Genomic DNA, 15,299 nt, shown 5'->3' on the forward strand with positions numbered 1-15,299 from the left:
AGTATATTTACTGACACCGGAATAAAAAAGCAAATGACACGCTACCTTAACAGTTGCTGTGGATGTATTTTCACACATTCATTACAGCTGATGTGAGACCATCACAGGCAATAAGCACTGGTGCTTACTGTAGTCACCTTGTTTACAGAACTGCTTCTGGGAATGAGTTTTCCTGGAAAACACAGTATAGTCTAGGTAGCTAGGTTTATAAGCAGGCAACTTCTGTTTTACTTGGATAGACCTTTTTGTGTTTTCAGAATCCAGCCAAAGCATTTCATAACAGGATTTGACTCTCCATCAAGTTCTTGTGGCTTTTCAAGTTCCTCTGCATCTGCTGAACTATGATGGTTATCCACACGTATAATCATAGACTCCAACACACCAGAAATAATTGGTTTTAGCATGGCTTGAAACAGGAAAGGGTTAACATTAAAGGCATTTTTTTCTGTTTCCTTTGGCTATGAGGGGTGTGTGTAGACAGTTCAGCTGATGAATGCTTGCTTGGTTGGGAGCTCAGGTCTTCATTCAGTAATTTTATTTCAGTGTTTTTTGTCAGGGGACTGAGAAAAAGTTTTATAAACCTCACAGCAGTCATGAACTGGGAAATGGAAAACGCTTTTCCTAATTGAAGCTGTAGAGAAAAATAAAGTAGACTTAAGGGAGTACACAGTATGGAAGCTGTGTCCATACTTGATTAGCTATAGCCTTAGTTTTATGTTGGCTTTTAGAGACAATACCCTCAGTGTTGTGAACTCATCAGTAAAAATTTTATGTGTTGGCTTAGGGGGCAATGTAACTTCCCTTGATTCAGTTAATTCCATTAATAAGGTAATTCTGTTAATAAGGTGCAGAAATCCAGCAGGTTCAGTTTTGAAGTACCAAAATGTTCTGTTTGTTAGCTTTCTTTAGTTGCTTGGGAACACTGCTGCCTATCAAGTTGTCAAAAAAAAAATCTTTGTTCAATGCTTTAGTCTGTCCTGGATATCTCCTAACCATGCACTGTTACCACTGCTTCTCTAATACATGTAAAGGTGGTTCCAAATTCTTATGTCTTTTGCCCAGTGTTGAAAACAAAGTTAGGCAAGATGTTCAGCTCATGTAAGCCATTGTATAATATTATTAAGGAGTCATACTTTGCTGATTCATGTGACCTGAAAATGTGGCTTGATGATTTCTGCATGGACTGTAACTTAAGAAAATGCTTTCAATCACTTTCCACTGTGGATTTTGTTAGTTTTAAAAATGTATTTTCAAAGATGCTAGTGGCTGCAGAGGACAAAATATGTTCATCAGATGATGGCTTTCAAAAACCTGAACAGAATTCTAAAGAAAGTGTGAGTGGAAACATTTCTCTGCATTTTAGATCTCTTTATCTAAAGAGTTTTTTTTCTGTCTTCCTCAGCAATGAAATGTCCCACATATTTGACATATGATCACTGCCACAAAGCCTGCATAAAGCACTGTGAGAATAGTACCAAACTCAGTGTCTGCAAGGATTATCCCACAGAAGGCTGCTTCTGTCCAGATGGACAGGTGATTTTTAATGACAGCTGTGTTGATGAAGAAGTCTGCACACAATGCGTCAGTGAAGATGGCACGCATCATCAGGTAGCGATATAGTTAGCAGCTTACCTTTGTAAGTGCTTGGGGTTCGTACTTTTGCAAGTAAATCTGTCTTATAAGTCTAACTATTTTCCGCTTTGGGTGCTTTATTTTCTAGCTCAGTTCCTCATAACTGGCCGGCTGTCAGCCCTGTGTAGCTCCCCTAGTGTGAAATTGGCTGGGATGGATATAAAATTCACAGCTGGGACTGTACAGACCCGGAAATGCATGACCAATTTGTGTGGAGGGAGGTCTAGAGGAAAGAGAGGAGGGATGGCATAAGTCAACATTTACCAAGATAAACACCTCCATTCAGCAGGCTTTTACCAGAAATGACAATTTAATCAGAAATCTGGAACCCTTGCTTAAAATGTATCATATTGTCTTTGCAAAGCTTACTGAAATATTTTCAGTGGTTGGTGTGGAGCAGTGACCAAGACAACTTTATGTCAAGTTATATTAGCCTACCTCCTTTTTTTTTTGATGAGAATCATTCCTTTGATGAAATTCATCATTTTAGTTGTACTGGAAATCCACTTTCCTCAGCTAAGTCAGACCTCTCTGTGGCAGAATGGCATTGGGAAGAGCTATGGGTGCTGGGTGCCAGACTGCAGTGAAAGAGACTGTTGATTTCCCGTTCAGCATCACACAGTGGGTGCACAAGCTCCTCCCTATGTCCCCTGTTCCAAGTAGCAGGGGTTGTTCATCTTCACCCCCAGCTACTCAACTCTGGGAGTTTTCACCTAAGTCAGCCAGTCCTCTTAAATCTGCAGTTTTGTTACGAGACTTTAAGAAGAAGCGGCTTTAATTTCAGTATTTTATGGGCTTTAGGTTCTTATGGGATTTTTGGATGGTCTTATCATACTCACCAAACCTGCTGTCAAAGACAATTGTTTTTGTAACATAGATCTTCTGTAAATAAGAGAATTGTGTGTGTGTGTGTGTGGATAGTCTATTCTTTAAGTAAAAAGATGATAGATTTTAAAAAGTAAATGACCGTATGTACTCTGAATGACTTCATTTTACACACGCAAATTTAGACTCACATTTAGTTCATCAAGAAATGTGTTATAAACATTTACAGTTAAACTGAAAGGAAGAAAAGACTATTTGTGGCTAAAACATCTGTTTTAAATATTGTTTGCGTTGATTGACATAATGACAAAAGCATCAAACTTAACAGAGCAAACACCTTTCCTTAGGTGATAGGGTACCAGCGAGCAATGCACTTGACTTAGTGAAGCAAGTGTTCCAGGCACTGCTTTGTGCAGTCTGCACCAGGAGCCCTGCGTGTGCCGGTGCAGCTTGCCCTCATACAGGACAGGTCCACGCAGGTCTGAGGATGCCGGCCCCGGCATCTCACCTTGCCATGGCTTCTGCCTGAGTGCTGCCTGCTGGTACTGTCAAAGCACAGCGTGCTGAAAAAGTATTCACTAAATATGATTTTAAGGGTTTCCTACTGCTGGGCAAGGGGCTGGTACAGGAGCCTAACAGCATTAAGCCCCCTCCTCAGGTATACATACCCTATGGATTTTGGCAGCGGGGGGAAGACATAGGGAAAGTGGGTTCTTTCATTCCACAACTGCATTATCCAAATGACATTTTTCAAAATAAATGTTAGAGTTTTCTGAAGGATTGAGCATGTGGACCTTGTACTAGCTTTTATTTTAAGGTTACAGTATCTCTATACCTATGGCTACGATTTTTTATTTGTGTTCTGTTTTGGATCTTTGTTTTAAATACAGTATCATTGGATTTGTGTACTGCTTATAGAGTTGGTAAAATGGAAGGAAAAAACCCCCCAGTAATTTTTGTAATAAAAGGAATAGAAAAAATTCTTCTTATTTCTCTTGAAGGAAAAAATAGCTTGCAATGTATATAATCACTGCCCTAAACACAGATCAATTGTGCACAACTCTTGGTGAGCCTGAGAACTCTAGTTATTATGATTCTATATGAAATGGTTATTGCGAATGCAGATTACAGCCTAGGTTCCGTGTGCCTTAAATCCCTGAATCCTGAGGCAATGCAGTGCATTTTCCATTTAAATAATTGTTTCAAGCCCTCATGGAGAAAAGTTAAGCACACATCTTGGGAATAACGTCTGCATGATATCTACTTGTTTCTGCAGAACTTCTGAAATTCGTGAGTTGTCACATGCCCCTTAATGGGGTTTTAACTCTGTAAACCTCTTGTCTGTACCCCAATGGCAAGGCTTAGCTGCAGCTGCTGTGTGGATGGGGAGGTGGAGGGCAGGGGAGGATCAGCTCACACAGCCGTTTTGCGTCTCCACCGTAGCTGTGTGAGCAATACAACAGGCAGTGCAACTGGTGGTGGGTTGTGATTTCCTTAGCTCCATTCTTTCCCTCTGGCGTTCTTTCCTCTGTTCCTTTCTACCCTAGATCGTGCTTGGGCTTATGGGATTCTCAGTATCAACACCTATATAGAGCTCTACGAACATCGTGTTATCTCTTGTCATTTCTTTTGGTATTAGAAAGAGACTCTACTTATGCTGAAGAAAAGCAATCCGAAAATTGAGGCTGCTGAAAATGTTAGAGCAAATATTGTGATTCTCTTTCTCTGTGTCTTGAAACGTCCATGTGCTTTTCACATCACCACCTGCCAATGTAGGCATTCTCTATCAGCTGCCCTCTCAGGACTTTTTAACCCTGAGGCCACTGAATGCTCTGGCAGAGGGCTCTGAGTTGTTTTCCCAAGCCCTGAGATAATGTTCTTTACTAGCAATACAGTGATGCAAGCTTTTTTTGACTAAAATAGATTTCCTATAGATTAACCGACCCTATGCGATTTGGATCCTAAGCTTTGTTAAACCTCTGGTTGGCTTGTTCTAGCATGCCTGCTGTCTTATCCTTGCCATGCTGTTAACCTTTGAAAGTAAACTGTCTTTTCAGACTCCTGTGATGGCTTAAAATATATAGGATATCTCTGGGTACAGGTGGCAGCATGCTTAGATATTTCCTTCCTTTCTTCTTATTACTAAAGATCTCAGCAGACTGTTATTTTTAAACTGCACTCCAGAGTTTTCTGGATGACGCCTTTTCCCTTTGTGGCATCCTAACCTACTCTACATGTTCTCACTCAGAACCTGGATTGATTGTGCAAATTAATGTTATTGTCCCATAGTGCATCTTTTCATTCTTACCTACTTATTCACATGGGTTTTAAATGTAGATAGTTCTTTATAGGTAACTACATCTTTAAAAGCAGTAATTTTCATCTCTCTTAAGAGAGAGAGAGCAGTGGTTGAATAATGATATACTTTACTGGCAATTTCTGAATGTGCTTATTACCTTCAGGTAATCACCACAGTGATAGTTTCAGATCTGGACTTGCCGTAGTGCTTTTCCAGTCTGCAGTCCACTGGGAAATCAAGTGATGACACCCCACGTATTCTTAACAAAAAATATGCACTGTTTATTTCTCTGTGTTTAAGTACTACTAATTTTGGAAAGCAGCCACTTCTATGTATTTCCCAAAATACTGTTGTTTCCCTTATTACCGCTGAACATCCAATCATGGTATGTAGTTGCATGAGTCCACTGTTACTGACAATAGCCTGCAATTGCAATTATAACATCTGAGCATTTTTCGTGCTTAAAACAATAGTAATTCCTCATCCCATTCGTGCATTCTTTACATCTTTTGCTAAGTTGGTACACTACAGTCATTTCAGAATTATGTGTCTCCTTAGGTTCTTACTGTTAACAGAGCAACCAACCAATGCTGCATATAGCCTTCTGGTTTTCTAAATTAATGTTGCTCAACCTCACCCACTCCCATCGCCAACATGCCAGTGGCCAGAATATTTGATTTCTTTCTAACAATCTGGGTTTTGTTTCATGCAGCACATGGAAACATGGATTCCCGCTAATGAGCCTTGCAAGATCTGCACGTGTCTTGATAACAAGAAAGTAAACTGCACCATCCGACCTTGCCCTACTGCCAAACGTAAATTTGTTTAGTTCTAAGTATGATTGGACTTGAATTGATGTTTTTGTTGCCTAGTTTTCTAGTTCTTATCGAAACTTGTTTTATGGATGTTTTCTTCTTACTCCAGCTGTTCAGTGTGGTCCCTGTGAAGTCCCTCGTCTGCGCAGGGACCCCAGCCAGTGTTGCCCCGAGTACAAGTGCGGTAGGTTCTCATAAACTGTTGGAGTCTTCTTGGTACATATTTTTATGAAATGCTTCAAAGGGACACAATCTGTGTTTTTATTTAATGCAATACTCCCATTTTTTTAAACCACTGAATGACTGTACAATCATCTATGTGGAAAAATAAACAACTCCTGAGGATGTGAGTCTCAATTCACTTCAAACTTGACTTTCTGTAAGAGATGAAGAAGGGAACAGAGCAATTTGTTTTCATCTAAATGATATTAGAATGGTCTTTTTTTAAGTATCTATTTTTGCATGGTCTATATTTGCACATTAAATATAACATTAGAACCTTAATCCTCATAACCCAAACTTGAACTGTTCCCTAAGCTATTTTAAAAACAAACTCTGACCTGCTGAACTCTAACTTACTTCATATTTTAGGATAGCAATTGAGTGTAGGGGAAAAAAAGGTTAATGGGGACGTGCATGCATGTGTGTGTCTTTTCTTGAGGGCTAACTAGTCAGGCGTGGTCTTAAACACTCTCTCAATTTCTCTTAGTCTGTGATCTGGTTTCCTGTGATTTGCCTCCTGCCCCTGCCTGTGAGTTTGGCCTGCAGCTTGCTCTGACCAACCCTGGAGAATGCAGACCAAATTACACATGTGGTAAGATAGCTTTTTTAGCAGGGAGTGACACTGGCGCATTGCATTTGAGCAACACTGACAACTTCCTTTGGACATTTTTTCCCTCTGAAAGGTTTAATTTTGGAGCCAATGGAAATGTAATGATTTCACAGACTTGGAAGAAGGGTTATTGGCACTTTCTGAATACGCTTTTAAATTAAGGAAGAGAGAAACACTTTACTCTTGGACGTGTGTGCTCTGACCCTTATGCTTATTTTATAAATCGTTTTGATTGTATATGAGACAAGAATATTTTGGCAGGGTAGGAACTTTTCGACTTTTCCTGAACCTGCAGCACAATTTTTGACCTAGGCCTTTTATATCTGCATTACTTCTTAGTCTTTAAGTACGTTTGTAACAGCTCGCAGTAGCAAATTAGTGCCTTGCTGCCAGAGAACTGTCTTGTTCACTTGCGGCACTCTGAAATGCTTGACATGGTACCTACCTTCTTCTGCTAGCACTCTGAAATGCTGTGTGCTTGACATGGTACCTACCTTCTTCTGCTAGCATGTAACCGAGAAGCATGCAGCTTAGTTCAAAGACCTTCCTGCCCACCGCATCGAGAGCTGACCGTTGAGAAGACCGAGTGCTGTGATAAGTATGAGTGTACCTGCAGCTGCAGTAACTCCACAGTGAGCTGCCCTCTGGGATATCTATCCAGATCTCTCACCAATGACTGCGGCTGTGTATCTACCACCTGTGTTCCAGGCACGGTAAGGGGAACGAAGTGTGATTTCCACAGATGAGAGTATCTTTTGTACTTGGAGTGACAGCACCAAAGTCAGTGCGTAGCTAGATATTAACAAGCCCCCAAAGAGACTACTGGATAATGATGCCAGGGCATTTTACATTTACATGCGTCCGAGAGAAATACACTTGCATCACACTGTTGCTTGTTTTATTACAGTCATTTACTCTAACATAACCAACCTGTTTTTTGTGACTTTGGGATAATCAGATGATTTGATATATTCCTAATGCTTGAATGGCCTTGAAGTTTCATATATATATATATATATATATGTAAGGAATTTCAGAGGTAATTTTGAAATTTTTAATTTCTTTCTGGGTAACAGAGGTACATGCTTTTGGATCAGTACAGTTACTATATATTCTTTCAATCCTATACTAACTTTATGGAAATATTTGGGACACCTTAGACCTAAACTCCTTGTGCGCATTGATTACCTTTGCCTCTGCCTGAGGCGGCATTGTATCTTACACGAACTATATTGCCACTTTTAAATTTTTGCCAAATTAATACCTGATTCTCTTAAAGTTTCACCATAAATTTTTTCCTTATTTTGCCAACCTTGTATTAAGTTGTTATATTATGTTAACCTTTAAGATAAGGTTGCTGAGAGGAGAGGTTGCAGGGCAATGTAACCTTTTCATTGAAGCAACCTTACCTAACAGCTTAACATAGGGTTACACTGTCTCGCATCTCAGGAGATCTAGCCTTTATTTTCTGTTCCTAAGTAGTTCATGACCTTGCATAAGTAATTTTATGTCTTTATGACTTACTTGCTATATCTATAAAAATAAATTATGTTCATCTCTTTAATAACATGCTGTAAAATTTACTAATAGAAAGTGCAATATAAGAGATGGCACTACTTTTGTGGGAGCTGTGATGGCCTAAGGATACAAGAGGATGAATGCTTGTAGCTCAAAGTAGGATCTTTTCAGATCAGCTGATTTAGCTAGAAGTTGTTTTGTGTGCACAGCTCCTTCTACAAGACTCACTGTTTATTATCTCTAAATATTGTGTCACATTATACTTCCAGTGAAACTGAGTCAGGCCCTGGGCAATTCCACCGACTACAGATAAAAATCTCCAATTTATTCTTTATAAAAACAGCAGCTTTGGTTGCACTTATTTTCCTTTCCTCAACAGAGTGGCCACAATTTTAAGACCTGTACCATTTCTACTGGGTTCAAAATATTCCATAAAATTTATGATAGGTTTCACATCTTAAAAAGCAGCCTTTTGGAGCCAGCAGTGTGCCCTTACAGCAGCAGTGTGCTCTTTCATATGTTAATTGTTGCATTCAACAGGTGTGTGTGCACAACGACATAGTCTACCCTGTTGGGACAACCTGGGAAGATGGTTGCAGAGAATGCTCTTGCACTAGTATGAGAGATGATGTTACAGGACTTCAGATGATGGAGTGTCATGACAAGGCGTGTAACACATTCTGCTCTCGGGTGAGTAACATTTAAACCAGTGCATTAGCCAGCAGAGCCCTGATGGGGATCTGAAATGATTACTTTTAAACCTGTGTGTTTAGAGAAACCACAGAAAAATAGAAAATAAGTGTTGTAGCAACGAATTATCTTGGGAACAGAGTCTAAGAAGGCCTGAGCATTACTGACTTTACTTTAGGGTTATTGTTTTAGGATCATATCCTGCCGCCAAGGAAATCAGTAACAAGTTTATTTTATATTTCAGTAAAAGCAGAACTGCATCCTGAAGTGTCTATCATTTACACCACTTGCACAATACGTACTTGTGATGTCTGAAGTTCAGTTTCAAATGACTTTGTTCTAGCTGAAGTTCACTTTGTGAAGAGAACATTTCAGATCTGTCTGTTGCTCAGCTCTGCCCATTATAGCAATAATAACACCATATGCTGTGGCCTTTATTACGCTCAGACATCTGCTACGTGCTATAAAATTGCGTGGTCTACTTTTGGAAGCCCGCAAAGGAATTATAAGCTGCTTTGTTATATTGACATAGCCGGTCAAGCAGGAGGAGACAGATACTTGGTACAAAAATTTGGTGGAAGAATTCTAGAAGGGTCAAAGGAATTGGTTAAAAGTCAGCAGCACTTGCCAGTGTCATAGATTAGAAGACTTTGACCATAACATGATTTGTGCAAACAAAAATTCAACATGTTTTTTATACTTCCTTTAAACTACCCAGTTTACATCCCTAACATTCCTCACCTTACTATAAAGTGGAGAATAAGGAAGTAAAAAAATCACTGTAAAGTTAAATGTGATGCCCTAGAGTTGCATTTTGCTCTGGTATCTAGCACCTTGTACCCATAATCCCTGAGCATCCCCATGTCCTTGCTTCATGAGGTTAGCATGGATGGGTCAGTCAGGGAGGACAGTGGAAATACACCGCTTGGGTCTGCAGAAAAAGCAGATGGCAGAAGAGGTTGCACAGCCCAGCCAAGTGCTGACAGCCCACACCCCTTACCAACTGCCATGTGGCCAGAGGAGTTGTGCTGCAAACATCAGAGGCTAACACAAATACATTTTGCCTCTTTGTAAAGCTTTCAGGATATACATGGATTAACTGAAGTTGTTCTTGATGGTATTAGCCAATTCCATTCAGGAAAAGGCACACCTGGCTCGAAGCAGTTCCTCCCTAGTCCATGGTCTGGTGTGTTCACAATCTGCCAGTTCAGTGGGCTGTGTGAGGTCCATGTGGAGCAACTAGATGTGGCTGTATGGGATTCAGAATATTCTCTGCAGGTCTTTTGCTGACCCAGGGCTTTTCCCATAGGTTTGTTCTTGCCTGAACCGTGAAATGAAGCCCAGAAGGAGCTAATTTGTTTTTTTTGTCAGTGCAGAAGCAAAGATGAGCTAGTTAATGCTATGCAAATCTCCAAGTTGCTTTTGACTATAATATTAGGCTACATATTGCATTAACCCACACAAAATTTAAACGGTTGACCAAGCAGCAAGCATTTCCAAATGTGTATTGTAACACCAGTGCTTTCAGTGGTCCAGTAGCTGATAAAAGTCTGCATGTTGGCCTTGTGACTCAGCAGACTGCCCTGGTGTCATTACAGGTGACCAGCTGGAATTTGTCAGTGGGAAATGCAAAGGAGGGCATACTACAGCAATAACTGCAAACCCCTTTAACTAAGAGGGACAGGTGCTGCTTCTGTGTTTGATTCACTGTGCTGACTGGGATGCGACTGTGATGTTCTGGGTTTTCTAGTGCTGCATGTGAGACAAAATTAGCTTGCTTTTTTCTGCTCCAGGAGTAGGTTTTTTTCTTCTGGCTGGAAATACAGTGAATCTCCAAACAAATATGGCATGCACATTTCCCTCCTCTTCCAAGTCTCCAAATATTTGCAGCCTATTTCCTACTGTTTTTCCTAAACCTTTTAACAGATTTTAAAAAGTCTGCCTTCTTTTTTGGAATAGGTCCCATTTATTTATGCAGTTGCGTTCAGAACAGAGGCTAAGAAAAATCAACACATGATCTCTCTTCTTCCTCCTTGCATTTGGAAGCAAGCTCTTCGTTAGCAACCTTGTATATACAGCTATGAGAAGTTAGAGGTGGTGTTCTTTTTGCTTTCAGAAAGACATTGTTGATAATGTGTCTGGGAGACAGACTGACCTTGGGCATAGAGCATATATGTGCAGCACCTCACAGCTGAGTTAATGGTGTTGTAGAAACCCTGCATTGTCTGACTTGTTTTAAATTCTCATTTGAATTTACACTAATATGTATTTTAAAACAGTTAATCATGCATTGAAATTTGACTATGAACATTTCAGTTAAGCAAACTAATATCTGAAAAGCAATTCTCTGTTCTGAACTCTAAGCTAATTGTGTTGTGATTTTTAAAGAATTTCAGACACCTTAATACCACTGTATTTCAATATCATTTAACTTAGAGCATCCGTATCAGAACAAGGCTGTCCACAAGGTATGTGGACTTGAGAAGGTGTGAAAAAAACCCAACCTTTTTTTGAATAATATTTTCCTCTGCTGTGTCTTGAACACTGCATAATTCCAGAGCAAAAAAAAATCCATTAAAAAAAAAAAAAACAACAACAAACCAAACTAGTGCTCTTTCTGAGAGTGTAGAGTTAGGTGAGAAAGCTTGAGGGTGCCCAGTGCAGTGAAAACCATGAGGATAGATGTGAGAGCTTTCAGCTGTTGCAAGGAGAGGCTTGTTTCTAGTATGGCAATTATTATGGAATATTAAATCTAAATTATCTGGCTGTGTTTTGGCTGATAGCCATAACTTCATCAATAATCTATTATTCTAATAAAATATCATTAATGCAGAGCTACAGTTTCTTGACAAATCAGCCTTAAGCATTGCAGTGTCAAAAGCTTTTTTAAAACAAACAAAAAGCCTTGGTAGAAACCATGCCAGTTCTTTTTGGGAATCTGCCATTTCTTCTGCTGCTTTAATGGTTATCAAAGTTGTACAAGCAAAACCGTAGCTGTTGGAGAACCTGGATAGCTCAGATTTTCTTTTTTCTTTTGCTTATTCCTGATTCAGTGGATATACATACATATCAAGGACCGCAGAAGTTCTGTAATCCAGTTTGAATTGGCCTTAAAGCTTATTTTTCAGTTCAGATTAGATGACATTGAAAGTTGTATTGACATTAAAGGCATCATGGATCATTACTAAGATGATGTTCAAATTCTCTGCTGCTCATGGCTATTAATTCCATTGCGAGGTCTTAAAGTTGTGGAGTATCATTGTTGACTGTGTCATCTGACTTCTGCGAAAACAGCTTACAGCTTTTTATCTAGCTACACAAAAAGAGAAAAAAAAATGTAAAAATGTAATACATGCTCCTTCACCCTGATGAATGAACGCTGCTACTGTTCTCCCGAGCATGACAAAATCAGACTTAAATCCTATCTGTTGTTTTAGAATGTGAAGAAATGCTATGGAAAAAGAGTAGATGTTTCAGTAAAATGAACCAATCCCACAGTTCTCTGAGGATGTTAACAGCAAATACAGACTTCTCATTTGCAAACCAGATGTGGGTTTGCTTCATTTTATGTCATAGTCCCCTCACTTTTTCTGTCCTCTTCTATCTTTCTCTTACCAAAGTTTTGAGAAAGCAAGCAGATAATTGCTGTAATTATTGCATGTGCCACAAGGAGGAGTGGTGTCCCCTTCCTGGAGCTTCTTCAGAAATTATTTCTTCAAGAGTACATCAGATAATATCCCTTCAGAGAATCATGGTGATAAAATGGATAACAGCTTTCCAAACACCTTAAAATCATGAGTATACTAATGTGAAGGGAGCACTTGCTTTGCTTAATTTCTGTCAATGTTCTTGGAGTTAGGTACTTTGTAAGTGATATAAAAGAGTGTGGTTTAAAGTATTGGATAATTTAAAGTATTAGATGATTGAGAAGAATGAAGCATGATTTTCTCAGATAAATGTTTAAGACAAAGCCATTTGGCTAAGTGTGTGTAAATTAATTAGGTTAGATTTTCAAGCCTCTTGATGACTGTGTTAAATTAAAATAAAGAACATTTGCACCATACGTGCAAAGGCATAGTGAATGATGGTTGCAAGAGATGCTGACTACTGAATCTGTGGCTTTAATCTCCAATATTTCAAATGGATATTTTCCTTTGAAGCAGCATGTAAAGTAGTAAATGGCTTAATAGTGTGTATTAAGGAGGTCAAAGAAATTAATGTAAAAGGAAGACTGTTTGAATATTAGATGTGCAGGATCCCATTTAAAAACTATGAAAGTCTTGGTGGGAGGTAATTTCAAACATCCTGCTTGCATTTTAAAGCATAATTTATTATGGAAATTAGAAAATAATACCTTAATGTTCTAGAGACTTGCAAATGGAGAATTAAGTCCTTACCTGGGGTAAATGAGTGCAGCTCCAGGGAAATCTCTAGAATTGTGCTGATTCATCGCCACTGAAGATTTTGCTTTCAGCATTTCAAGTTGGTTGATATCCATCCTACTGGGTTTTTCTCAGTCTACCATTGCCATTTTCATTCTCTTTGGTTCCTCCAACCCTCTCTAGTTACTATCATCTCAATATGTAAAAGGAAAATACCGGAGCCTTCTTAAAAATACTACGTTGAGGAATAATCTTTGTTCTTTCTTTCCTGCTTTGTTGGCCAAAAGGCAGCTGACAGATTTTTCTGGCCAAAACCTTCATGCCCGTGAAAAGATGAACTATGTATACTGAACAACCCTAGAATGAAAGAGGGAGTGCAGAAATATGCCAAGCCATAGCCTGTGGGGATCCCTCTGGTAGCCTTGAGTAGGTGATGAAACAAAATGTGCGTTCTCTGAATGCTACAGAATTAATCCGCGTTCTTCTTTTCTTTGTCGCAAGCCAAGACCCAGTTCAAAAGTGGGCAAAATTTCCCCCCCATGCTGAATGTCTTAATCCATATGCTTTCACCCTTCATACAGGAGATCAGCTTTATCTCAGGATTTGTGTTTTATCAAACAGCCTGATCTGGCGGTATAACTGAGCTCTTGTCAGGTTCTCCGTCACAGCTGCTGATTATCACTCCCCAGTCAGCCACGTGCACCTGTTCAAATGCGAGGGGTGCCTTGTGTTGCCTTATCCCTTACCTCCCGGGGCATGGGGATTTTTTTAGTCCTCTAGACTGTGATCTGCTTCTCAGTGTGTCAGACAGTCAGACACTTACCAAGGGCTGCTTCTGAGTTTTAATTCCCTGTTTGAAGTTTAAACTCTGTGTTAAAAAAAAAAAAAAAAAAAAAGGCAAGATGCAGAGGAGGAATAAAGCAGCAGATCCAGTCCAGAAAAAGCGCGGTACAAGCAGAATATTGACTATAAGTGGATTCTTGAACAAACCATGGCAAACACTGGCATCTCTATACGCTAGTGCCTATATGCTAGAAAATGAAAAACAATGAAGGAAGACACATACTACTTACTCTGCCTAGTTCTATCTAACATTAACCTTCAACAGCACAGTATCTGAGACTTGTCAGATGTTCATGTTCATAGACTGTGCAGCTCAGGAATAATCCTGGTAGCATATATTCTTTGTACATGAGTCATCTAACTGGAAAAAAAACAACTACTCCCAAAAACCCAAAACAACAACAACAAACACCTCAAAATGCACAATATATTTTCCTTTTCTTAAATGTAACCTTAAACCATGAGTCATCTAACTGGAAAAAAAACAACAACTCCCCAAACCCCAAAACAACAACAAAAAACACCTCAAAATGCACAATACATTTTCCTTTTCTTAAATGTAACCTTAAACATTATCACCTTTAGAATTAAACGTAAAATAAAGCTTTCTTTATTTCTGTGGGCCCAAATTTCCATGGTGTGTGTACAAAAGGTGGGTTTTTCTGACGGTGAAATATTTCTCATGCTGTGGAGGTTCTGTGACCGCGAGGAATTGCTGTCCACCTTCTCCTCAAGTACAGATGGCTGCTCTGCTTTTTGAAGAGCTCATGAACTGCTGCAGTTTGCAGGTTTGTCTTCTGAGACAGGTTTGTAGGCTGCGGTGGTTCAGGGGCTGCCTTAGGCGGAGCTCAGCAGGCGCTGAGGTCAGGAGCTGTGGTCTCCTGTATTTCTTCCCCTTAGGAGTGAGAGCCCCCAGATTTTGAACACACCGAGCACCCAAAAGGCCTCTCAGGCAGGTTGAACTGTCCAAAACCAACATATTTGTCAGTGCCTTAGGGGTGCAAATCACACCTGGAGTCTGCTGTGTAGCACCTTTTCGTTTGCACTTGAGGGCTCTGTTCAAACCGACTTAGTGAAATTTGGGTCCTGCAGCTGGATTTTGCTTAGTCAGGATGCTGAGTTTATTCTGGGCACAAACAGCTCATGGATTTTTATTTCTCTGAGTTCACCACTAAAATAAAAAACTGCATCCCATACTTCAGATGCTTCAGACGTATTTAGCAGATAAAAGTCATATACAACAAAATGTTCAACAGCACATCTTTCCCCACAAAGCTAGGTCTGGTGTTACGTTGTATGACATTATACAAAATGCACTTCCATATGAAAGTCTGCTGATTATTGAGGTTTGCTAATGTGCTTCATATTGCAAATCAAGGACAGCTCATGAAGGGAGGGAGCAGTTGGGAATACTTCAGCAATTTCAGTTCGAAGGGGTTGTACAAAATAAAATGATTCTTATT

At 39.6% G+C, this 15,299-nt stretch overlaps 1 protein-coding gene across 1 annotated transcript in view; it reads left to right on the plus strand.

The window, feature by feature from the left end:
• VWF (von Willebrand factor) overlaps positions 1 to 15,299 on the plus strand; it is a 152,665-nt gene that overhangs the window by 114,876 nt on the left and 22,490 nt on the right. Inside the window, exons 38-43 of the mRNA XM_009288502.2 lie at positions 1,403 to 1,608; positions 5,469 to 5,571; positions 5,681 to 5,755; positions 6,281 to 6,385; positions 6,911 to 7,116; positions 8,462 to 8,611. Of these exons, the coding sequence (XP_009286777.1) occupies positions 1,403 to 1,608; positions 5,469 to 5,571; positions 5,681 to 5,755; positions 6,281 to 6,385; positions 6,911 to 7,116; positions 8,462 to 8,611 (845 nt within the window). The remainder of the gene's footprint in view (positions 1 to 1,402; positions 1,609 to 5,468; positions 5,572 to 5,680; positions 5,756 to 6,280; positions 6,386 to 6,910; positions 7,117 to 8,461; positions 8,612 to 15,299) is intronic.

Source organism: Aptenodytes forsteri, unplaced genomic scaffold (genome assembly GCF_000699145.1).
Source record: "Aptenodytes forsteri isolate BGI_AS27 unplaced genomic scaffold, ASM69914v1 Scaffold73, whole genome shotgun sequence".
NCBI classification, from domain to species: Eukaryota; Metazoa; Chordata; class Aves; order Sphenisciformes; family Spheniscidae; genus Aptenodytes; species Aptenodytes forsteri.